Consider the following 24,997-nt stretch of genomic DNA (forward strand, 5'->3'; position numbering starts at 1 on the left):
AATTATACTATCAACGTCCCATCAGCGGCAAAGACGTGACGAAACGCCAATAAACCACAAACTTACTCCCCCAAAATATGTTAAATCGTCTATATGCGTGATTTGTTTACGTCAAGATGAGCGTAAAATACACTGAAAAAAAGTTTTAAAAAAAGTACGCCGGGGTAGGCGCGAACCACTAACGTTACGATTACTAGGCGCTTGTTCTTCCGACTTCGCCACGAAGGCACTGAAGAAAACCTTACTTGTAGAGGGATAAATCGTTGAGGTCTATTGGCTAATCAGAGTGCTCCTTTAACCGTGTATATTCGACGATAACCGTTTGGGATCAGATAAAATGCGTTCGCCACTTAATTTTATAACAAAATGACACTGGACTATTTACTTTATTTTCATAGTTCTCCCATATTCAGTTTCTAATCAACAGCGACATTTGCCATACGCACTCATCTCAAGATTTTTCACTTATGATATAGGGGTAGGGGTTACTCTTGACCCCCGGAGCTCACTTTAGAAACAATTCGTCAGGAAAAAATAATATATAATAATAACCCCATGCACATGACTGGCGATACTTCGTGTTGGTCTCATAGCGATCCGAAGGAGCGCGGATCAAAACGAAGCCCTTGCTGCTACGCGGTGGTAATTTCAACACCTCGACTCTAGGTATCTGTTTCGACTCGACGAAACCCTGCCGCCAGTGGCACACTAGCAGCAATCCTTCGACGCGTCGCTATATCGACGATTGACATTTACCGGCAAGTGGGCCACTAGGTGTTGGCGACGTTTAGGATGTCTGGCATCTAACAGTCTTCCGTATATTACATACGTATACGTATGCTATATACGTCAGCTATATGTTACATACGTCTATCTGTATGTGAGATCCTTACCGCTTATACCTGTATAAATTTCTTTGTTTCATACGGAAAGTACGTGTAGATGGAACACTTATACGGAAAGTATTATAAAACATTCATTTTCAGTTATACGTTTGCTACGGGATGTTACACATAGTCGATACTAAGTCTAAAAAGTACAGGATTTACGCATGTAACCTACGTTATACGTATGCCATATACGTTTTTGCTTTGTATACTTTTGGTACATGGGTCCCGGGATCGATCTCCGGCCAAGTGAGTTCGTGGGTTTCCTCAGGTACTCCGTTTCCTCACACATTGTCATTTCACCAATTATTATATCATCATCATCATCATCATTCACTTGCCTTAAACACCCGTCTCCCTTAGCCTAAAGGGGATAATTGTGGGACGTTAAACTTAAACATTTTCATTTTCATTTCCTTCACAGATCTCAACGTTAAGACATTATTTTGAGACGGTGCCGTTTAAACTCTGACAGTGGCAATACTGACAGTGAAGACGAATGGAATAATCTAATGAATTGTATGTAATCAGATCCTAACTCTTGTAGTTACATTAAGAGTCTTCATCCCGGCGAAATTAAAATACCGCTAATTTTACAGTAATTATGTGATATCTTCAAATAGATAAAATATAATTGAAATATGGAACAAGAGCGCCCTAGACAATATTATTTTGCGTGAGGTACCGTTATCACGAGTCACCTAGTGGGTTTCCGTTTTCAGCTGTTTAGAAACGCGAAAATAAATGCCGATTTTCAAAATGGCTCGAAATCAAAAGCAGATAAGTGAGTCGTGATAACGGTTTCTCATGTAAAATAATATTGTCTAGGGCGCTCTTGTTCCACATTTCGATTATCTTTTATCTATTTGAAGATATCACATAATTACTGTAAAATTAACGGTATTTTAATTTCGCCGGGATAAAGACTCTTAAGTATGAACTTCGACAACTAACATAGTTTTTTTTTCAGTAGAACGTAACTGAAGTAAAATAACGTAGCAGAATGAAGGATTCGCACCTAAGTAAGCTCATGGAGGTTATAAGTAAATATTGGAACGGTTTCCAGCATATTAAGAAACACCGCAAATTGCTAATTATAAATTTACATTCAAAAGTAGTAGTTACTTCAACAATTAGTCAAAAGTAAAATGATTGGTTAAGTGAAAAGGCGATGTGTTATGTAAACATGTCCCAAGTAAAAATATATAGCAGCACTTAGATGCTGTGTTAGCGAAAGAATTAGGATTTATAGTACTGGTGGGCACAAAACCGGTTTTACAGTTTCGGTTTTCGAAAATTTTCAAAAACCGGTTTCGGTTTTCTTCAAAATCGGTTTCGGTTTTCTTCAAAGCCGATTCGTTTTTTTACCGAAACCGGTTATCGGTTTTCTTAAAAACCGGTTCGGTTTTTCGCCTTATCCGGTTTTGGTTTTCTTCAAAACCGATTCCGTTTTTTTTCCAAAATTTGTTCTATTTCTGACCAGAATGATGTTTCGTTGTTCTCCGGAAACCGAATCCATTTCCACAGAAATACTTTTATGTGTTTTCGAAAAGTTTTCACCGAAACCAGTTTCGGTGAAAAACCGAACCGGTTTTGGAGAAAACCGAAATGTCGGTTTTACGGGTTTCAGTTTTTATAGAAACCGGTTTTTGGTTTTTATAAAAGCCGGTTTTGCCCATCCCTATTATAGTACGGTAAGTGTTTCCTACATCCTTATTTCAGCTTGAAGCGTAGAATCGTTTTTTGAGGTTGAGGCGCAAAAATTTGAAGAAAATTTAAAATTATAGAAATAGTTACGGGAATAATGTCTAGATATTGGATGCTAATGTTCATTACAATAATTCTAAAATACTTAATGATGAATAAACCGAATGAAATAAAACGGTAAAATTAAGGCTAAAAGGGAAAGGTTTCTCTTATCTGTATCCAAAGCAACAATAGCTCAATATCTTGGTTCCTAAGATCTAGGAACCAACAGAGACCAGAAGCTCTAAACACACACACCTCACTTCCTTTCTCTATTAGGGCGTTATATACGGAGCAATTAACAATATTATACTACAGTAATATACGAATGAAAACTTAAAGTTTATTTGTATATGTGCAAAATGTTGCCCTACCCCCAAGTGAAAGCTGACATGACGCTTCTTGCATGTCATGCTGCCGCTGACGTTTCTTGCTTACGCTTTACAGGGTAAGGTTAAATTGCCCCTAAATACGAAAACGCGAAACTCCCTGTATATCAGTGGCGATTCGCGCTTCCCCCTGGAAAAGCTGAGATGACAATCCTGATCTAAAAATACACTTACCGTGGGAGAAGTGTTGCTCCATGGCTTTGGTGTAGGATTCTGTGCATCGTCAGGGAAATAGTTGTTAATGCCTCCGCAAGCTACATTCAGGACGAAGTAGAACTGAAGAATAAAAATAGTTATAGGTGAGTAAGAGATCAAACAACATTTAAATAAATTTACCTGCATCAGGTGTACTAAATTTCACTCGTCTAGCAATGAATACATTTTATGTGTACCAAAGACGAGTCAAGTAAAACAATTCTATAAGAAGCAAGAATCCTTATTGGAGGAGCTACAAACAAATTATAGTACCCTTTTATTCAATGTAAACCTCAGAACTCCAAGAGATAAGGCTCTGATAACCAATATCCTTCCCTTATTACCAGTGGCAATTTCAGGTGGTAGCCCGACGGACAAATCTTCTCCCTCCATCGAGCTACAAAGCTACCTCCGTCGCAATGTCTCCTATCATGCTCAATATGGAATCTCAATATTTTTAAAGAAGTACTTTTCACCCCCAGTATATTGAAACCTCCCCCTGGGAAAACCTGAAATTTTCTATTGACCAAAACAAAGTGAAAGTATGACGTCATATTTTCAGCGGCTTCTATTAGGCTTGAGGGTCTAGTAAACATCTATCAACATCCACGGCTTACACAAACTGTCAACCAACACTTATAATAGTAATCTTTTGTTACTGTATCATATATATTACGGATTTCTTTTTTTTTTTTTTAAAAAAAAAAAGAATGCAAATCAGGTTACTTCTGTTCAAAATAAATTTAACATCGATTTTAAGTACTTATTTACTCACTCCACAAAACATATTTCATACCGAATGTCAAAGCAGCAATGATTCAATAAGAGAAATGTGTGGAAAGAAAAATACATGAGTGGAAAGAAAGAGGTTTCTCCCGGTCGCTAAACAGGTACAACAAGAGTATTTACCTCTTAAAAATACATAGATTTTAGTTGTATTAAGAAAGAAATGGTGAATCAACGAATAATATACAAGGCCACATTCTATATCAGCCATTGCTAAATTTGCGAAGTGTAACACCGCGTAGGTAGTCACTAATGGTCTCTGCTTTGCAGCGAGCGGACCAGCAGATATGACCCTGCCATATCAAGTGTACAAAGCAAAGTTACTATGGTCATACTCTCAGTTTGACAATCCGAAAACTATTACTGGTACAGTATTACCCCAACTACCCCTAGCACTAAACATAATTACTGTGCTTAGGTGTAAAATCTGTTGTGTTCTATTTCATTACATTAAAAAGAAACCGTACTCTGAGTGACCTGGTGTAATGTATGATGAAGAAATGTATAGTTTCATCGGAAAACTCTGAGGCAGAGCAGTGAAATACATTTAAAGAAACGGTAGAATGAGCATCATGAGATCACAGACTTTGTTTGCAATTCGCTATTAAACTCTGCAGTATGTAATGTAATTGTAGGAAGATCATAAAATGCGACATTGACAAATCGCCCCTGAAATGATCCTCTCGTGATTTTCATGCGTTATCTTATCCTTATTAGTTGATAAACAGTTGAATTAGCTCCTCTTACCTCTTGGTCAAAGGGAGCCATTTTAGTTCCATACCGCCAAGGATTTTCAGCCTCCGGGCGTTGGGCAGCAAATCCTCCTAGTTCGTAGAACCCACCGTCAGGTGGTGCTACTGTAAACAACTGCTCATCGTCTACGCTGAATGTCATGCTATCTGTAAATTCAAAGAAAAAAATAAAATTGCATTAATTCTTTTGTCGACATAAAGATAGGTTGCCATGCTACAAAAATTTTGTAGCTGTCATCTAAAAAAAATCCTTGCAATCTCATCTTTCTATTTACTGTTTACACATTACAATTTTCTGAAAGCAAGAAAGATATCTCCAGCCATGCAGCACTGTACTCTAGTGGACAAATAGTAATCCTCCTCATTGAAAACGTATATTTTGGCTCGCTTCCCCGTCCAAAAGAATCCGTCGTTTCGAAAGCGGCGAAACTGTTTATATTTATCACTGGGAGAGCGATAGCAGGTAGCAAGCAAGACGACCTCAGAAAGTTGCAAATGGTTTGATTCCTTACAAGATGAAAAAATATTGCATGTTCTTTTTAAGATTATGTTTCCATCAAGAAATATTGTAGGGTTGCAAAAATTTTTAATGACAGCTATACAAGATTCTTACAGCATGATAACCTAGCTTTAAGATCATTTATCAACGTTTAATGATAGACAAGTCATTATAGAATACAACCCGATAATGAATATGGTATAAATGCTGTTATACTACATCCTTCATAGACTTCTCGTGGCGTAGAAGGATTCTGACAGCTTCTAGGCGAAAGTAAGAAGAAAATCAGAGAATACATATTGTACATAAATTTAGAAAATGAGATGAGAATAGATTTCTAATCGAGATGAGAGGAGAATTAGAAAAACATGTTCTCTCGTCTCGTCTCGTAGTTAACACTATTTAGAATAATTTTAAAGCCAAATATCACCTTAGAAAGTATGATAAACGTATCTATGAGAGTTAGTCAAATTAAAACAGATTAGACCATAAAGTGCCATTAAACTGTATTACCTTAATAGTAATACAGTCCTTAGACGGACAGTCTCATCTTCAAAGAAGCTTGTGGGACACTGGGGGAACCATATCTTACCAACTAGCCCAGTCGCGAAAGTCATCGTCTAATGTGAACAGGCGTCTACGAATATCTCCCTTCTGTTCTCCTAAAATGCGGAAATCATACGGGGAGATATCTGGGCTGTGAGGAGTATGTTGAAGGACACCCTAGCTAAATATCTAACATCTCCCGACATCAGGGGAACCAAGGGTCGAATGTTCCCTTGGTGGCTACGTCTACTCCTCAGGCATGTTGTATTGTAATGGAAGTCAAGTAAAAGTATCCTGTTAGATGTAGAAAATAACACCAGCCCCCACAAATTTCGTTTGTCCCTTCGTTTCCCATTCCACAACAAAATAAAGCTGGAGTCGTCGCTAATCAGCAGTAATTACTGTTCGGAATGAGCATCATCCTGCTGTAACGTAATAGACCCAATAAATGTATTTGTATCTATCTATCTATCTATCTATCTATCTATCTATCTATCTATCTATCTATATATATATATATATATATATATATATATATATATATATATATATATATATATATATATATATATAAGATCACAATGATAGTACTCTGCATGAGTACAATCCTATGTGTGAAGTGTGCTGCCACCTGGGGGCAATTGCAGTACTAGTGCTGGAACCTAACGATGCCGTACCGAATTTACAATCACTTTGAATTTAGCAGATAGATAATTGGTAGAACTTAGTGCTAGATAATTGATCTAATCTGTTTTTTGATCTACAGTATAAAAATGTGGAATTATATTCTTTCGTAAGTTTGTGTAAATGGGAAAGGAAGTTTTATGGTACCATTCTAGCATTAGAAGGGCAAATTTATTCTTATGTTTGATCATGTAAACCTTTAAAATAATTTGTTAACATTACTTTCCACGAGGCCCTTTCACCAGATATCATCTCGTGCTCACTATTTATACTCAAGTGTTGTTTTTATATTTTTGGGGTATTAAAATAATCTATTTATGGTAAAGAGCAGTACAAATAATACGATTTATATATTAGCGTTTCTTTTCTTCGAAACACCTGCTGTTGAAAGAACAGAACAGGGCTGCCTTGTTATTCAACGTGTAAAAAATCATTCTTTTACTTGTTAATAAATACTTTGTTCTTTTGCAAACTTCGTTCTATAATTCACAGGATATATACACACTTATTTAGATCCGTGCTGGCTTCAGTCTAATTTTAAAAATTTACTAGACATTGCACGCTACATTGCATTGAGATACGTGATTTTCCGAGTCTCTAATGCCATTCCAACAGATGTGAACATCATATGCAGTGTCCGCCGTACGCAATATCCATGCGGTGAGGAATTTCCCTCGGTACCAACATTACTTACAACATCAATGTTCCTAATTTAGTCCTTTAATGGCTAAATGTAACCATTTTCTCGCGGTATTACGCCAGTGTAGTTTAGCTATCAACTATAATTTTAGCCATTTCCGCGTTCGAAGTTTCCATTTTTGCTTAGCGGTAAATTATTTTATTTTTTCCTAATCCATCTGCTTGTAATAGTACTTACATGAACGTACCACAACCTATCCAACGTATCTTATTTATGATTATCACTTATTAGCAAGATTCTGGAATTTTCTCTTTCTCATAGCTAATTTCAAAGCATAATTTGTGAACAAGAACTTTGAGTGTACATTCGACGAGGACGATGTATTTTTAGTATTGTCCCAAATCAATAATTTTACCGATGTATAGCCAATATTATCTGACAGATTGAAGACGAAGAAAGAAATTCAAGGGATGTGTAGCGCCTCACCAGCAGATTTCTTTTCACGCTCGACTCTAGCCATAGGAACTAAATACACGTTTCTGATTGGTTGGAGTTATCTGTTGGCCTGCCTCCGTAGTACACATATTAATCGAAGCTGCACAGCCGAGTGTGACATAATGTGAGCAAAAGTGGAATAAAAAGGAGCCCTGCGGGGCTTCTAACCCCCTGTACTCCTTCGCGCTCGTTCAGCTGTTTCGTAACGTAAGTGATTCACTTTTTTGATCAATAAAGTTGTGTGTGCAAAGTGGAGTGGATGAATTACCACGTGACATTACGCCACGACAGGATAGTGCAACTTTAATGTAAATTTGACTCCTCTCCTGTTGGTTTATAATGTTATCGTTTATAAGGGCTATCAAAAATCTCTAGGTAGACCCTAAATGGTGGAAAAAGCACAATTTATGCATTATGTACAGGGTGCGGCACGTAAAACCGGCCCGTCGTAATATTCTGGTATATTGTGTTTTTGGCAACACTTAAATAATCTACCTTCCTACCAAGAGATGGCGTGTCGAGGTCGGGTCGACTTACGTGACCTGCAGCAGTCACGTGCAGCCGCAGCCAGTGAAACTTGTCGAAACCAGTTGAGAAAAAGGCCTCGTTGTGTTAAGCCGGGTGAGTGTCAGTGTGTGATAATGCCGTATTCGATACCCGAGCGTGTTGCCATTGTTGAAGGGTTCATTCTCACTGGATCTTTTGTGAAAACAAAGAATTTGTTTCGGGAGAAATTTCCAGGACGTTCTGTGCCAGCAAAAAGCACCATTCAGAAATTGATTGAAAAATGGCGGCGTACAGGGCGGTTCAAAATGCTCCCAGCAACAGACGACCATCTGTCTGCACACCTGAATTAAAGATGCAGGTGGAGGAGATAATGACAAGTCCTCGAAAGTCAACCAGGAGATTGAGTCAACAGGTTCATGCGAGTGAGAGAAGTTGCAGACGTATAGTTAATCATATTCAATACATTACATTTCATTTTATGTGTTCACTTTACGGGCCGGTTTTACGTGCCGCACCCTGTATTACGTAGAAGGGCAAATGAGTATCACTTTCACCTTATTTTAATGATAAAGTGTTATGAATTTTTTTTTAAAAATGAAAACTTTCTTTGGGCCGGGTCTGAACTCACGTGAAAAGAAATTTTCATTGCTACTCTATTCTCTGGCAGGATCGGCTACGAGGAGTGACATCATATGTCGTTTGATTTGTGCTATATGTTTGCTACTTGGCGAGAAACGGATAACTCCAACCAATCAGAAGCGCATATTCAGCTCCAATGACTAGGATCGAGTGTGATTAATATATATGCGCCTGACCAATGATGTGACTAAAGCATATTGTAAATATTTCAAGTGTAAGTTAAGGCTGAAAGCATTTTATTCAATAAAATAGGAAGAATAGCAGAATATATTAAAAGTATGCATTAAAAGTATAAATAGCCTATATTTTACTTGATTTATTATTAAATTCTGTTAGCTACAAATGTAGCCATAATTTTAGATCAGTTTCACCATTTTTAGCCAGGTTCCATGCATCATTTTTCTACTTTTTTCAAGAAACCCGTTGGCAGCAGTGTGAGACGATACTAAATTTCGGGCTGTCTTGTCTTGAAAAGGTGCAAGAGAATGTGCTGTCTCGTCTCGGAAAGTATGCATTTTTCTATTAGAAGAACTGTCTCGTCTCGTATATCATAATTAAAGTTCTGTTCTTTGTCACCCTCCATTTTTAAGTCAAGTAAACTCGTGTGTCGCGTTCTCAGTTACAGAACTGCAAACTGACACAATACTTTCTTGGATCCCCAACAGATGTTACTGCCCATTAGAGACGCCAATGTTACAAACTTACAAGCCGCGGGATTTATGCGTCGTGACTTGTTTCTTTTTGACTAACTCTTATATAATAATTACCTGGTGTCCACTCCATTTGGTAGAGATGGAAATCTTGATCAAATCCTTGCCCTGGAGGAGAGTTTTTAGCGCCATGGGTCTGCGAATATCCGTTCAGAGGCCAGAATGGTCCCCAATGCAAAGTTGCAGACACCTGTTCAGTACCAATGTTCACTCCGTTTTGAACTAAGTTTCTATTGCCTCGAGCTTCCATAATGTCAACTTCACCAGAAGCAGGCCATGTGCCGTAAGCGTTTCTTAACGGAAGCATCCACATAGCTAAAATAAAGCAATAAGTAAACAATATTATTGTAGATGATGGAAATCATATAACGTATAAAAATTAAAAAAGTTCTACTTTATGAAATCTCTAATTTTTAAACTTCAAACCCAAATAGCAAGAAAGCTTTCGGCCAGTTGGCGCGTGATTGGATTTTGGCTTTCTACGCTTGCCTTGCCTTGCATTAGTGGCCGTTCATTGGCTATTGACTTGCCGCAGCGTAAAACGCTTGCGTCAAGCTTGAATGGAACACTCAATGAAAGGTTGCCCCTCCTTGTAACTTCATTACTGGAATCCAGCTTACGGCATGCTTGCACGCTTTGGAATCAAACTAGATTCAAGCCTGCCGATTTCCAATGCAAGCTTACAGCAAGTGGTTTGCAAGTTGTCTCTGTTACTAAGGAAACTATACTATGTAGAAGTATGGGAAGTCACAGAATGGCTTCATATGGATATCCCTATGTTGACAAATAGCGTAAAGACTATGAGAGATAGCGAGAAGCGCTTTTTTAAACATGGTTTTAGTATCTCAAGGATATATCTGATCTCTTAACTTTGTATTCAAATTTTATGTCCTAAAATAGAAGTTGCGAATATTCACTTCCACTTTTGGTTTCAACATTATTTTCCATACAGCAGAAAGGGAAAGAGATGGCGAAAAATAGTTTTTGATATGGGTTCATCATCTAAACAATAGGTTTCAACTTTATTCGTATTTCTCCATTCAAACCGGAAGCGGTAAATATCTACATGTTATAATTTCAACTCATCATAATAAAGGAAAACTTAATAGATAGCCACAAGCAGTTTTACGAGGCTTGTCAAAAGAGTAAATACTCAAACGAAAGATCAGATAAACAAGAAATGTATTGGACTCAACGAAAGCTACACTAGATATACTGGTACAGAGGATATTTCACCGCGAAAGAAAGCTACACTGGATACACTGATACAGAGGCTATTTCTTTAAATAAGTGCCATCATTGGACAAACACTTGTTCAACGCAGAGGAATATTTTGTATCTCAGAGCCGTAAAAACTCGGTTCCTGTATCTGAAACCACGTTGTGACTTCCCTGATCTCACCATCACCGTCAAAGTATTTTCTACCAAAGTGTTTCTTTAGGTACAGAAGCAGATAGGAGTTGCTGTGTGCGAGGTCTGGCCTCTATGGTTGATATTCAAGGACGTTTCATTGAAAATGTGCAAGCAATACTTTGGACACATTTGTTGAATGAAATCGTATATCGTGTAACTTTAATTCTGTTGTCAGTTACGTTACATATACCGTGATTCTAAATGTTTATGCAATACACGAGATTATCTTATATATAAAAGAGAACGTACAAAATCCTTTGTTCCCTCATCACGCTAATACGGCTGAACCAATTTCTTTTATTTTTGGGGGGTTATTAGGATTTGGACCCTAGATGGTTTTTATCATATCACTTTAATTTTTAATTACCAGTGTCTTGAGATAATTGACCATTCAAGTGTCCATAACGTACAAATCCTTTGTTAGTTATTCATCATAGGTAAAAATAAACGTATTTATATGCAACCCGCATGACCGTGTCACTCGGCGGGTTAACATAAATGACAGGCGCTATAATGTTAACATTTACTGCAATCACTTGAAAGCGAAAAAGTAAAAATTATCTAAGTAACAAAGTTTATTGCGTTCCGGGGTGACCGCAGCGAAGCGGGGCGGGTTAACATAAATGACAGGCGATATAATGTTAACATTTAATGCAATCTTCTATGGTTTTTATCATATCACTTGAAAGCGAAAAAGTAAAAATTATCTAAGTAACAACGTTTATTGCGTTCCGGGGTGACCGCAGCGAAGCGGGGTGAACGCTGCTAGTCTAGAATAACTCAACACAGTTATGCACTTCAAATATATATTATTATCCTTCAACTTATAAGTTATAACTTATAACTTATAACTTATCCTTCAACTTATATATATCTCGTTCGTCACAGTAAAATTTTATGCATTCAGATTACACAAGATGGCTCTTCGTTACATCTATATTCTTCTAGTTACCATAGCAACGACATTAAACAGATCAACAAATCATCATAGCAAAATCTCAATATAATACAAAATATTTAAATTATTTCTTTATGTAATTTCTTCTTCTTCTTGATAGCTTGTGCCTTTTAAATAGATCCTTTTGCCCGTAAATAAAAATGATACTTAAAAGTACATAAGAAATATACATTATCGTTGTATAATGGCTCCCGAATTAATAGGACTTAGGACTTTATATTGATCACAATTAAAGAAAGAATCCTGGACCGTTAGACATTTCGTATGCAATAGTTACCTTAGCTTTTGAATAACCCTCTAAATATAAAAATCACAATTCATAAAATAACATATTTTCATTTTATCTTAATATCATTTTTATATTTATTCCATAATCAATTTTGTCTATAAAATTACCGACGATAAGGAGATATTCAAAATGTGGTACGTTTGTTGGTTATTTTTAGGTTCTAAATAGATTTTTAATTCAACACCATTTGAACTTGATAATAATAAAGTTGGTGTACGTTAAAATACAACTTAACCTATCTCATTTATTCAGGCATAGTTAGCATGAATTTGACAATATTTGTATCATTCTACGTATAGATGTAATTGCATAGAATTCAGACGAAGTAAGAATTACAATGAAATTATAACAATATTCAAGGTGAAAGAAAACAAAAACTAATTGAATATGTTTTGACAAACGCCATAACTTTAGTTTGTTACATTACCAAAAGATTCGATTAGGTTACATTGAATAGCTCAATCTTGAGCACAGTCCTGTATGTTATTTACCTCACCAGATCTTCAGTTCCTATTTTGAAAATTTCTGCCACCTATGTAATTACTACGAAATCTGGGAGTACGTGAGAAATTAGCTCGATTGTTTACAATATTTCTAGAAACGGTACTATTATTATTTCTATTTCTTCTGAAGTTAAGTTCTGTCGTATTGTAGTTAGAGTAAATCTAACATTACCTCTTGTACTATGATTACAATCCACTCTAACATGGATATTTCGAACAGGAATATAGTTAGCTTGATTTCTATTACTATTACTTTGCAACCTAATCTGACTTTCATAATTTTGAACAATCATTATTAAATGATTGAAATTTATACATTGCGACGAGATCAATACTTGCTGAAGCTTAAATTGTAGTAATATTCTTACTGATGCAATAATACGTGACTCCTGCTGGTGAGGATTGATTTGTTTCAAGTCATTATACGCTGCAATTACAAAACCGGTAAGGCTTTTATCGACTTTTGGATCAAAACGTCGATTCCTGATCTGAGCATCCCTGTCTGCTAACATAAAGTCATTCTCGAAATTAGCTAACAATGCATTTTTTAAAATCGGAATAGTTACGCAAACTGCCTCTAATTGCTTTATACAATACAGAACAGGGTGGTAACAAAATATGCGGTAAGATCTTAAGGAAATTGGCCTTACCTATGTCAATTAACTCGCATTCTTCCTCAAATTTTTCTAGAAACGTACTTGCTGGGATGTGTTGTGATCTGCCACTGAATTTAGTTAACGATCTTATTTCACTGAATTTCGCCCGATGCCTTAGAGGCATTTATTCCGAAGTTGGGCGTCCGCTTTCGCCACGTTTTTCGCTGTTATCTCCTTTCCACACTTTCTGCAATTTGTTATTAGGTTCATTAATACGTGCTCTTCACAAACTTTTAAAAGATTTTGCTCGTTATCAACGTATTGCTTCACAACTGTCAAAACTGTTAGTTCATTGCCCTTGTACATTCGCCATGTTGATAACATAAATGTTCGTTTCTTTCCCAAAATGCAACTGTTCCGTTACCTTGCGCCAAGTAGTTCCCTCCGCTCGCCATATAGTCCCATGTTTATAACCGCTTATATATAACAAATAAACAGATTTTTCGAGACTATTATATATTATCAAGCACACAAACGATCAAATTATCCATATCTTTCCTGTAAATTTTAAAAATTTTGCTTTAAACGGACGCCCAACTTTGGAATTTAACCCGCCTTAGATATCGTTTTACGTTCGTGTAATTCCTGTGAGGTGACCTTTCTTCTTTCTCGGTATTTGAGATGGAGTCCTCCCTGTCAGAACAGATTTCGGATGAATCGTTGTCTTCTTCGCAGTGTCTTAACTCACGTCTCCTATATTCATCATGTACAACATTGAGGACAGGATCAGGATTACAGTTAACCGCATTGATCTCTTTAATAGTATGGATTTCTTCCTGCAGTCTTCGAATTTGATTGGCATGTTCGTTGACTTGGGTTTCGACTACGCCAACAGTACTTTTCACCAATGCAAAGGTATGAACAATCTGTTCCATCCTATTGTCAGTTACTTTTAATTCGGTATTTATTTGATCCAGTCTGGAATCCAATTGATGTCCTATTTGTCGTGTCACTTGTTCCAATCTGGTGTCAAAGTTTTGTGCCACTCGTTCCAACTTAGTATCCATCTGTTGTGACATGGAATTCATTTGTTGTCCTAGCTGTTGTAAAAATTTAATTACATCTGTTGAAGTTTCACTTCCAGGAATATCAACTTCTTCAACTCCGGTATTCACATTCATTGTGGGTCTTCTTTAAATTTTTCTTTTATTACGAAGCAATAAATAATCCGTGATGCTGAGAGACAGTTTACTAATACTTCTAACTGATCTCCAAGGTCGACGGTTCCGACACTATATAATATGCAACGTTAATTCTGTCGTGAGCTACGTTACATATGCCCTGATTCTAAATGTTTATGCAATACACGAGATTATCTAGAATAACACAGTTATGCACTTCAAATATATATTATTATCCTTCAACTTATATTTCGTTCGTTACAGTAAAATTTTATACATTCAGATTACACAAGATGGTTCTTCGTTACATCTATTTTCTTCTAGTTAGCACAGCAATGACATTAAACAGATCAACAAATCATCATAGCAACGACAAGCAAAATCTCAATATAATACAAAATATTTAAATTATTTCTTTGTGTACTTTCTTCTTCTTCTTCTTCTTGATAGCTTGTGCTCTTTAAATAGATCCTTTTGCCCGTAAATAAAAATATTTAAAAGTACGTAAGAAATATACTTTATCGTTGTAGTTGTTATTAACAAAACGGCACATTTTACTGATTCATTACATTCCCATATACATACATTGTTTCAAGATCAATCTTCAATGGGCGCTTTTAGAGCGTTCACCTCTGGTGCTAGGGGTCTCGGGTTCAAACCCTGCTCCCGCCACGTGAACTTTGTGGTGGACAAACACCGTGTGCATGGGTTTTCTCGGGGTTCTCCCGTTTCCTCCCACTTTCTTCATTCCACCATTTCATTTATTACTCATTATCACTGTCTCCTTTAGCCTAACCGGCATAACCGTGGGACGTAAAACTCAAAATTTCATTTCATTTCATTTTTTTGAGCCTGTAAAACCCTGACCACGTTGCGCACTTCATACCTGGCGGGATTCGGTATTGTCGCTACCATTTCGAAAGTGTCTTAAGCGCAAGACAGCGCAACACTGATGAATCATTCACAATCCTCGTCGTAAGGATCAAGGTTACTTCCAGTGTTGCCAACTTTAATACAATTTTGTCCTAACGACCAACGTGAAAATATGTTTCTTTACTTTCCTGATAAGCGTTGCATGATATGGATTCAGTGTTCTAACAATAGGTTCTATCCCTGCTTTTATATTTCTGGAGAAAACAGAAGCTTTAGAAATGTACTGTAACTAACGCTTTCAATTCTTATGCCCCTCAACAAACAGTAACGATATATATATATATATATATATATATATATATATATATATATATATATAGAGAGAGAGAGAGAGAGAGAGAGAGAGAGAAATTGTTTATTGCTATGGGTTCATTGTCACAAAAACAGATACCTGATCTGACTTTAACCCTCTATAGCAACTAAAACTGCTAGATCTACTACTACTGGTTTCAGTATTAAGATCTCATTGTTTGGAAGTCTACCGTAGATTCACAATGTGAAGCGAAACTCAATTGTTTAATTTCTAATTTGTGGTGGACAACATCGTGTCCGTGGGTCTTCTCGGAATTTTCCCTTTCCTTCCAGTTCCTCATTCTAGCAATTTAATCATATCATTCACTTACATTAATCATTCTTCTGCTTGAGCTTACAGGCTATAAACGTGGGTTGTAAAACTAGTAATTTTTTAATCTGAAAGCTTAAAATATTTAATTTTTTCAAGCTAAATTAAAAATTGTTAGTCTTTTATTTATTTAGTTAAACTTTCAGGAATTAATTTTAATTTTTAGTAGTTAAATAAATTAGTAAGGATTAAAAATGTAATCGTCTCCCCCCTCCAAAGAAAAACGTGTGAAGTGGGTTTTATGCTACAGAATTTTTGCTACTTGTTTCAAAAACTTCTTGCCGTCAACAGCGATGGAAAAAGTTACTAAGCTTTGTGACCTGTGACCCGGAAGAACCAAAGCCAGTAAGACCCACGACCCACCGGAGTAGGTGACCCGGTCTGATTTGGACAGATCCATGACACGGTGACCCGATGACCTGGACAGACATGGTATGACCAAGAGACGACGAAACATCGTCATACAGATTCAAATATTACTCCTAATTTAATTCTAACAAATACGATTCTGTCTGTGTCTCCAGGTCTGTCCGGGGCTCCAGGTCAGATCGAATCTGAGAAGCGAAATCCAGACCCGAATGACCGTGACTCATGTGATCTAAGGGACCCACCCATCAGTGACCCACTCCATTATCAATGAGAGAAAAGGGGCAACTTCTACTTTCCCCCTCAAAATATATAAAGATGGCTTCCATGTTGTCCGTTTCATCTGGGAAAAACAGGGGAAACATGAGGAGTGATCAGAAAGTAATGTTACAAAGCCTGCAGTGAAACGTGCTTATATTATTTCATACAACCAATACAGCTACCGGATAGTACATACATTAGGTTATTTTTCGACATAGTTTATATATTGGTTGAGGCACTTGTCGCATCGTGGGATGTGTTTGAAGATTCCTTCCTGGTAGTATTCCTATTCTTGCGTGTTCAGCCACGTTGTCACAAAGTGTTTCACCTCCTCGTTTGAAGCGAAGTGACGGCCTCCTAGGTGTTCCTTCAAGTGTAAGAACAGGTGAAAGTCGCTTGGAGCGAAGTCCGGGCTGTAGGGAGGGTGGTCGATGATGTCCCAGCAAAAACTACTTCAACAGCGTGGGGTCGACCACTGTGCTCCTCGTTGGTGACGTTTTCTTTACCAGCCGCAAACTTTCGACACCATTCTGTAACATGCTGACGAGACATTACAGTCTCTCCGTAAACCTCTACCAGCTGTCGGTGAATTTCAGCCGCAGTTACATGTTTCGTCCACAGAAATCGAATAACTGAGCACACATCTTCGCGAGACAACTTTTCCAAAAGAGTCGCCATTTGTGTTTACCGACAACTAGCGCCGCAGGTGGCGAGTGACTGAAAACTCTGCACAGTTGCCAACTCCATGTATTAAAATTACCGCACACACTTCATTCCCTTTAACAGACGAAACTCTAGAAATAAAGGCCTTGTAACATTAGTTACTGGTCGTCCCTAGTATTTGTTATGAACTTTTGAAAACAGTTAGCATTTGGGCCGACATGGGTTTTTATCACTTTGATTGATATGCGTATACTGAGAGGAAAAAGGTTTAAATTTCTCGCAAAGAAAATGCCATAAATGTAGTCTTGCCATGGGAAGAATAGAATCAAACGCTGAAATATGAAGTGCAAGGATGTAGGCCGAGCATATGCGGGGATCTGATGGCGAAGTTCCTTGCTACCCAAAGGCCAGTATTGTATATAACTACATTGAAAGATAAAATACATTCTATCATGTCTGAAACCTTATAAAATAATAATAACTACTAACCTGGCCACAACCAATCTCCTGCAGGCAACTTTGCTCTAATTTCAACTTTCCCGTAGAGGAAACTGAAAGAGTTCACTGTTCTAATTCGAGCAGACTTCACTGGATTCAGGACATTTTGAGCAGTACCAGTTCTCTCGCAACCCCAATCTTGTGGATTAGTACAGCTACAACAAAGAAACGAAATATTAGTTTCTACGGCACCATATTATATTGTCAATGAATGCTTTATTTCATTGTTTTAATCTTGAAAGAATGAACAAGTGTTTCAAGTTTTACCAACATATTTAATAATTTTCTGAGTAACAGTTTTTTTTTTAATTTATTCACTAATATAAACGAGTGACCCCAACATGCTCAATAACAAATGTAGATAAAATAATTCACTTAGCAGGTCATTATAGTCTATTTAACTAGATGTTAATTTTAACGTTTCTTTGTGACGCTAACATAAGTCTACGTGCTGGAAACAGACGCAAAGCTTCAACATACTCCGTCCTATTCATCGCACACATCCCTGAAGGAAACTGACCTACGCTACTCTAGCACCAAACTTTTTTTTTTATTTTTTATTTATTTGTTTATTTTTAGATTTGGGAGCTTAAGTTACACGCCTATCACACAGTTTCGGTTAGTTGATATAATTTCTTCTAGTTTCACCCTCTTTAATAGATTTTTTTTTTTTTTTTTTTACATTTGATACTCAAAATATAGGTTAAACAGACTGTTATCAAAGTAGTGGAGAAACCTGCAACACATAAGATGTATTGAGTTAGTATACGTCCTGTATCTTAGGAGATTTATCTTTTATGGCGAGGTTGTCTCTTAGCGTTCCGACCAAATTCTTCAGGTTGAGTAATTCGTGTTTAAGGTAAGTACTCATAACGGTAATAACTTACTTGATATGACACTGATCTTATATGAACCGAAATTAATTTTATTGTTTCATGTGTTCTCACAGAAAGTTTAAGGACTAAATTATCCCTTTATTATACCAAGTAATTGTTATGGAGAATCCCGTAAGCAATCGAAAGAGTTTCTTTTTCTTCCCAAAATATATGAACTCTAAAGATACGTAACGTATTAACACTAACGATGCGTCTGATCGTTGTTGCCTAGTGGTGTAACGTCAAATGATTATTTCTAGTATATCAGACGGTGTAAAATGGAAGTGGGGGTTAAAACAGGCAGATATGTAAAATCAGAATTCTCTCTGAAAAAGGCCAAATTGTCCGTGCGCAGGTAGTTGGCCAAGTGTTCAGGGTATTAGGCATATAATGTCCAAAGCAAGGATGTTATAAAATAGAGGATCTGCCCATGCAACAAAATTGTGAAGCCATACGTCACAGCTTCGCCACTCCTTCTCTGCCCACTCCGCGCCACTAAGATCACAATGTTTGGAGCCAACAATCATGGCGGAAACGAGAGTAGCCAATCAGACGTGCCGGCTCAGACGATGCTCGGTTATTTTTCGGCTTCATTGAGTTCATATGATCAAGATACGTATGGGCAGATCCTCTATTTTATAACATCCTCGGTCCAAAGCGATGGTGGCACTCATGGACGTCATTGCAAGACAACGTCGGCGAAGAATATCATAAACATAAGAAAATGTTCCTGAGGGATTCCCGAGCATTGGAGGACCGTAGAGTGAATGCGGCAAAATCTTGACTACGGAACTCAATCAGCACCTACAAGAGCCTATTATGACAATTCAAGTCCAACTCAAGTTACATAACTTGAACATCCACGATGAGGTTGGAATTTCCAAACCCCTGACCACCTCCAACAACTTTTTAGTACGTAGAAAATATTGTCGAGAACATGCAAAATGAACTGCTTATGACTGGAAACACGTAATATGATCCAATAAAGTTCTCTTTTGAATTACTTCCAACAACAGGCCATGTTTATGTACGGCAAACACCCGAAGAAGTTTATACTCAAACACGTCTTCTCTCTACAGTGAAATGTGATGTTAGGGACCTCAATTTCCAGATATCCGTCCGTCCTGTGATTTTCATATGGTGCTTTACTGCCAATGATTAGGTGGACATTTGAAATTATCACGTGCATCCTTTCGTTTAGATATGTTTCCTACTAACGACGAAACTTTTTCAAGATAACAATGATGAACAATGCGGGAAAGAACTATAACAGTTCCGCTGGCCTGCTCAATCCACAGACCTCAACATTATTAGACACTTATGGTGAGTTCTGGAGTCGCGAATTCAGAGCAGATATACTCCTTCGTTTTCGCTGATGAACTGCACTTCACGAGAAATGGTAGAACATTCATCTGTAAACAATTCATGATTTATATCCTTCATTTCACTACGAATGAGAATCGTTCTACAGGCTAAGTGGTTCTACTTTGTATTAATTAGGTAAGTCTTCAGGTGTTCTTATTATTATGATAATGAACTACATATTAATCCGTTAACCGTAAGGAATTCTCAAAACGACCACTGAGACTCGTAAGTATTTTATAAACCCCAGTCAATTAAATGTCGGCGAGACATAAAAGGAGAGAAATGTTGGTAAGCACATGATAACACATTCCACCATAGGAATACCACTCCTTCTATCGGTAATTCTTTTATAGGTAATTCTTTGTGATAAAAGGATAAATGTCAAGATAAAATAAAGGGCTTTTATAAGACCGTAGTGAGACTCACAATGCTGTACAGAGCAGAAACTTGAGCAGAATCAAGAACTCGGAAGAGAAGCTAGACATGGCCGAAATGAAAATGCTTAGGTGGATGAGTGATGTTACCAAAATTGGTGAACGCGTTAGGTTCATATAGGGGTTGTGAAGACGGAGTATGTGAAAGTTCTAAGAATAGATGCTACTTCCGTCGTGATGATGTGGTCTTTTGTGCTCGTGTTTACATCTGATGAAGTGTTCTTCTCTGTGTTTGTGGGAATGCGTTTCTCTCTGTAATTGCCGTCTGTGTTCTTATCTGTAGTTTGTTGTTGTTTGAACTAGACACTTCTTTATTGCTTCCTGTGTCTTCTTCCGGTGAAGTTGTCTTCTTTGTTCCCTTTATCGCCATGGTTAGGAGATTGTGCTATTCGTGGAATGTGTAGTAGGACTAGCAAGTGGTTCTCAAAAGGACCGGACTTGTCGTTGTTGTATTTGATTTCGAACTGTGTGCTTGCAAGTGGCTCTAAAGAGGGTCGGACTTACAGTTATTGGATCTGATTTCAAACTATGTAGAGGGTGCTTGCAAGTGGCTCTGAAAAGAGCCGGCCTTGCTAGTGTAGGGATTGTGTGTGTATAGAGTCAGTTTATGAAGAAGAAAAAAGAGCATTTTCCACCAGACTGTTGGCAAAGAGTGCACAGCTAGAGGGTCAGTGCGAATCTTGACGTCCCTAGGGGTCTATAACGCAGAGTGCTTCATCACTACACCAAGTTCTGGTTCTAGTGTATGCGTGATTTGTGACAGCAATTTACTTCTTCTTCTTTTTTTAGTATAGTGCTCTAAAAGCACTTCTATTCTTGTTTCACAGTGTTGGAGTGTGACACTGCCTGTGGCTGGTGTCACCAGGTTGAATAAGAACAGGAATAAAACAGTAAGAGACAGAGTTAATACAAGAGAGAAGATTGTACAAGAAAATACAAGAAAGAAGATTGAACAATGATATGGTCAATGGTATGGTATTATGAGAACAAATTATGATTCTGTCACCAATATAGTTTGGAAGGTGGAAGGTGGAAGTAAAAGACAAAAGAGGAAGAAGACCAAAAACAGAATGGATAGATTCTGTGACTACAAACTTAGAAGAAAAGTTGTAAATAGGGGATGATGTATGGGACCGAGTAAGATGGAAGCGAATTACCAGAGATGTCAACTTTGCGTAAGCGGGAAAAGACACCAGTAAAAGACTGGATGAAGAAGGAAAGTTCGACCAAGGAGCTTTATTGTAGTGTGCTAACATAGTTACCTGTCAGCAGGTGCCCCCCCATTTACGTTCCATACGCCACTGGAGAGAAATCCTTCACCATATTGGTCAGCTGATAAAGTTGGTCTTATGAACAAAATACCATCATGGACGTAACTGTTAGATCGGTTGTTTGTGTAGGCTTCGAATTCCCAATTCTAAAAATACAAATAATAAAGAACTTAATTAATGTCTTGTTTTTGTGCTACAAATTAATGGCGTCTTTCATCAGATATTAATTACTACAGCATTAACAATGTCTTATCTATACGCATACTTCTGTGTATGTGTTTTAGATGAAACTATACATAAAAAGGAGCCAGCTACAGTAATCAAGTTTGGTACGCTGATAGATCTTTACCAGATCTAATCATGTACGAAGCAGTCTTATCGAATTTTTGGATCGGGGGGTCAAAATTTATGAATGTTTCTTCTGGTTTTTTTTCTTAGAACTCCTTGTATATGTGCAACCCGCATTACTTCTTTGTTCTACGGGTTTGTATATTAGCAAAGGATAGATACCTGGAGAATTTGTTTTGCTTACTACCAGCAACGACAGGTGCTTACATCTAGTAGTTCATAAACTAGTATAGTCCTTCCGGCTGCTCTGGTAGCTACTGGGACCCAGGTTCGATTTCCATGGGTGAGCCTTGATATTTGAATGGACTGCAGGAGTTTGGATTCCTTTTTAAACTGTAATTTCACATCTCATGTACCCTTGGAGGTGAAAGGGACTCCAAATAAACCTCTTTATTTTAGGTATCAAGAAAAAGCTCTCTCCCCCCTGAAGAAATACCTACTATTCTCCCGAGAAATGAAAGCTGGCATCGTCACTGACTAATAAGTTTCCCTTTGTGGAACATATAATTGTTCGTTGATTTTATCACATATTTAGTGTAGGCATGCATTGTTTACAATCTAGTTAATCAACCACCTGATCACTTACTTTCTTATGATTCAAATAAACATATAGGTTTACTTCGTGTGTTTCAGGGGGCGCGGTGGCTCAGTGGTAGAGCGTTCACCTCCGGTGCTTGGGGTCCCTGGTTCGATCCCAGCTCGCGCCGTGTGGACTTTGTGGTGGACAAACACCGTGCTCGTGGGTTTTCTCGGGGTTCTCCCGTTTCCTCCCACTTCTTTCATTCCACCATTTCACTCATCTCTCATTATCACCGTCTCCTTTAGCCTAACTGGCATAACCGTGGGACGTAAAACTCAAAGATTACATTTTGCTTCGTGTGTTTCAAGAGTTAGTCGTTGAGCCAGAATCCAAAAAATAGGTTTTTGGTTTCATCTCTAAGGACTTGATGATATGTACCTTTTTGTACTCACAATGGTCCAAGGTCTTCATCAAATGATGATACCCTGAAATTTGTGGTAGCTTAAAGCCGCCATATTGAAAAATGGCTGCCATGTCTATACATTTACAAGGTTTTGCGCATTTATCTCATAAACGGTTCCTCTTATCGAGAAAATGAAGAGGAATGAAATTGAAGAGGATAAAATTTTGCACATATTATGTTCAGTAATATTTTTTATTAGAACCAATCGATTAGAAGATATTTGCGATTAAAGGAGAAACGGCCTTGTTTTAAATTGTAACATTTGTTGTTTCCCTGGAAATATTTTACCGAGATACATATTTCTGAAGTATTTAATATTTGTACTAATACGTTCCTTCAAAAATTATTCATGTTAGTCTTCATCTTCACTGCTGTCGTCATCAGATGACAGTCCAGCGTAGAAATCAGTGACTTTTTCATAGTTGGAACAGGTCTGTATTTTGCGCATGTCTGTACATCTGAGGCTGTAGGAAAGGCACACACATGAAGGCATGGCACATTTTCTTGGGCAAGAACATGACATCAGTTCCAAAACAGCTTCAGAGGCAGAACAGTCCATCCATTGTACTCCCAGACAAGATCTTCCCTCACTGTCCGTTGTAGAAATCCAGCCATGGTCCACTGGGGATGAAAACTCTGTATCAGCTTGTAGACATTTCTTTCAAACGAGGGCTTGGTAATTTGCTCCTCTTATATGTTGATAGAGCGTGTTCCGACATGGAGGAAAGCTATGAGGTTCAACAGACCCCTTTTTAGCAGAAAATATGCTGTAACGCAATTCATTGATGTCAGTGAACTTTTGCTGTCTAGAGTAGAGCTAGCAAACAAAGAACTCAAGCTGCTTCTTTGTTTCCTCTGGTATTTCAGCTTGAGTTCCAAGAATACTTAAAGCGGTTCTGAGTCTAGAATTTTGAGTCATTATCTTGTAGGCTGCAGATTTCCCCTTGCCTGCAAATGCACTTACTGCATCGCACCCAGTAAATGAATGAAGTCCGGGCAATGCTTTACACACTTCTTGACCTAGAAAAGCATTCATCTCACTCATGTTGTAGTACTTTACTCTGTCACTAGATCCACATTTTAGAAATATTGATCCCTTGTACTTTTTCAACTGTTCTTCTATAGCAAATAGTGTAATAACAGCAACATCTGTGTCAACGGAGTTAATAATTATCTTCCTAAATCCAGAAAGAAGAGCATGTTGTAAGTGAAGAACAAGTCGGGTATCAGCCTCTTCTTGGGAACATGTCAACTCAGGAGCTTCTTGTGCCAGTTTGCTTGTAATTTTATGGCACTTTTCTTCACAAGTAACATACATAACTCGTGTATTCAGCTGATTGAGATACTGCTCGCCCTGCCACTCTTTACAAATGAAACGTATAAGTTCTTTTTTGTTCTCGTCATCAGATAAAAACTGCTTCCATTTTCGGACTGAATGGGCAGCAGTTATATGTTTCACTTTTATAGAATTACCGACAGCTCGACGTTTTCGTTCGCTACTTTTTATAGACACTTGTCTGTACGTATCAAAGACAACGTGAATTGTCTGAGAAGATACGGATTCTTGTAATATTCTCGAAAAGAGCTTGTCAGCTACTTCGCCAAATGTTTGTCGTCCTTGTGGCAGCTTTTGAACAAGGTACATTCCATCAAAGATGTTAACAGCGTCACTAGGAATCTGCCCATCAGTTGCAAAGTCTTTGGTCAGGACTTCCATCAGTTTGGACTTACCAGATCGAACCATCAGGAGTAGCCAAAGACTATTTAAGAGGTCCCAGAGGGGAAAACGAACTCTGTGTTATTCATCTTCACACTCTCTTTCTTTTTCAAATCGGAGAACGTCTTCAGCTTCTGCTTCTTGAGAAGCTTGAAAAATTCTTCTGGTTTTTAGTCTTCAGACAGATGATCTTTCTTGAATTTTTCATAAGCTTTTTGGCTTACTTCATGTGCTGTGACCATGTCT

General features: G+C 37.6%; 1 protein-coding gene across 1 annotated transcript in view; it reads right to left on the reverse strand.

Annotated features, from left to right (window-relative positions):
- LOC145675791 (beta-1,3-glucan-binding protein-like) overlaps positions 1–24,997 on the reverse strand; it is a 32,135-nt gene that overhangs the window by 2,505 nt on the left and 4,633 nt on the right. Inside the window, exons 2-6 of the mRNA XM_081746493.1 lie at positions 21,695–21,849; positions 17,750–17,913; positions 9,533–9,790; positions 4,751–4,902; positions 3,197–3,298 (exon numbers count right to left, since the gene is read on the reverse strand). Of these exons, the coding sequence (XP_081602619.1) occupies positions 3,197–3,298; positions 4,751–4,902; positions 9,533–9,790; positions 17,750–17,913; positions 21,695–21,849 (831 nt within the window). The remainder of the gene's footprint in view (positions 1–3,196; positions 3,299–4,750; positions 4,903–9,532; positions 9,791–17,749; positions 17,914–21,694; positions 21,850–24,997) is intronic.

Source organism: Thermobia domestica, chromosome 18, assembly GCF_964235325.1.
Source record: "Thermobia domestica chromosome 18, izTheDome1.hap1.1, whole genome shotgun sequence".
Classification (NCBI taxonomy): Eukaryota; Metazoa; Arthropoda; class Insecta; order Zygentoma; family Lepismatidae; genus Thermobia; species Thermobia domestica.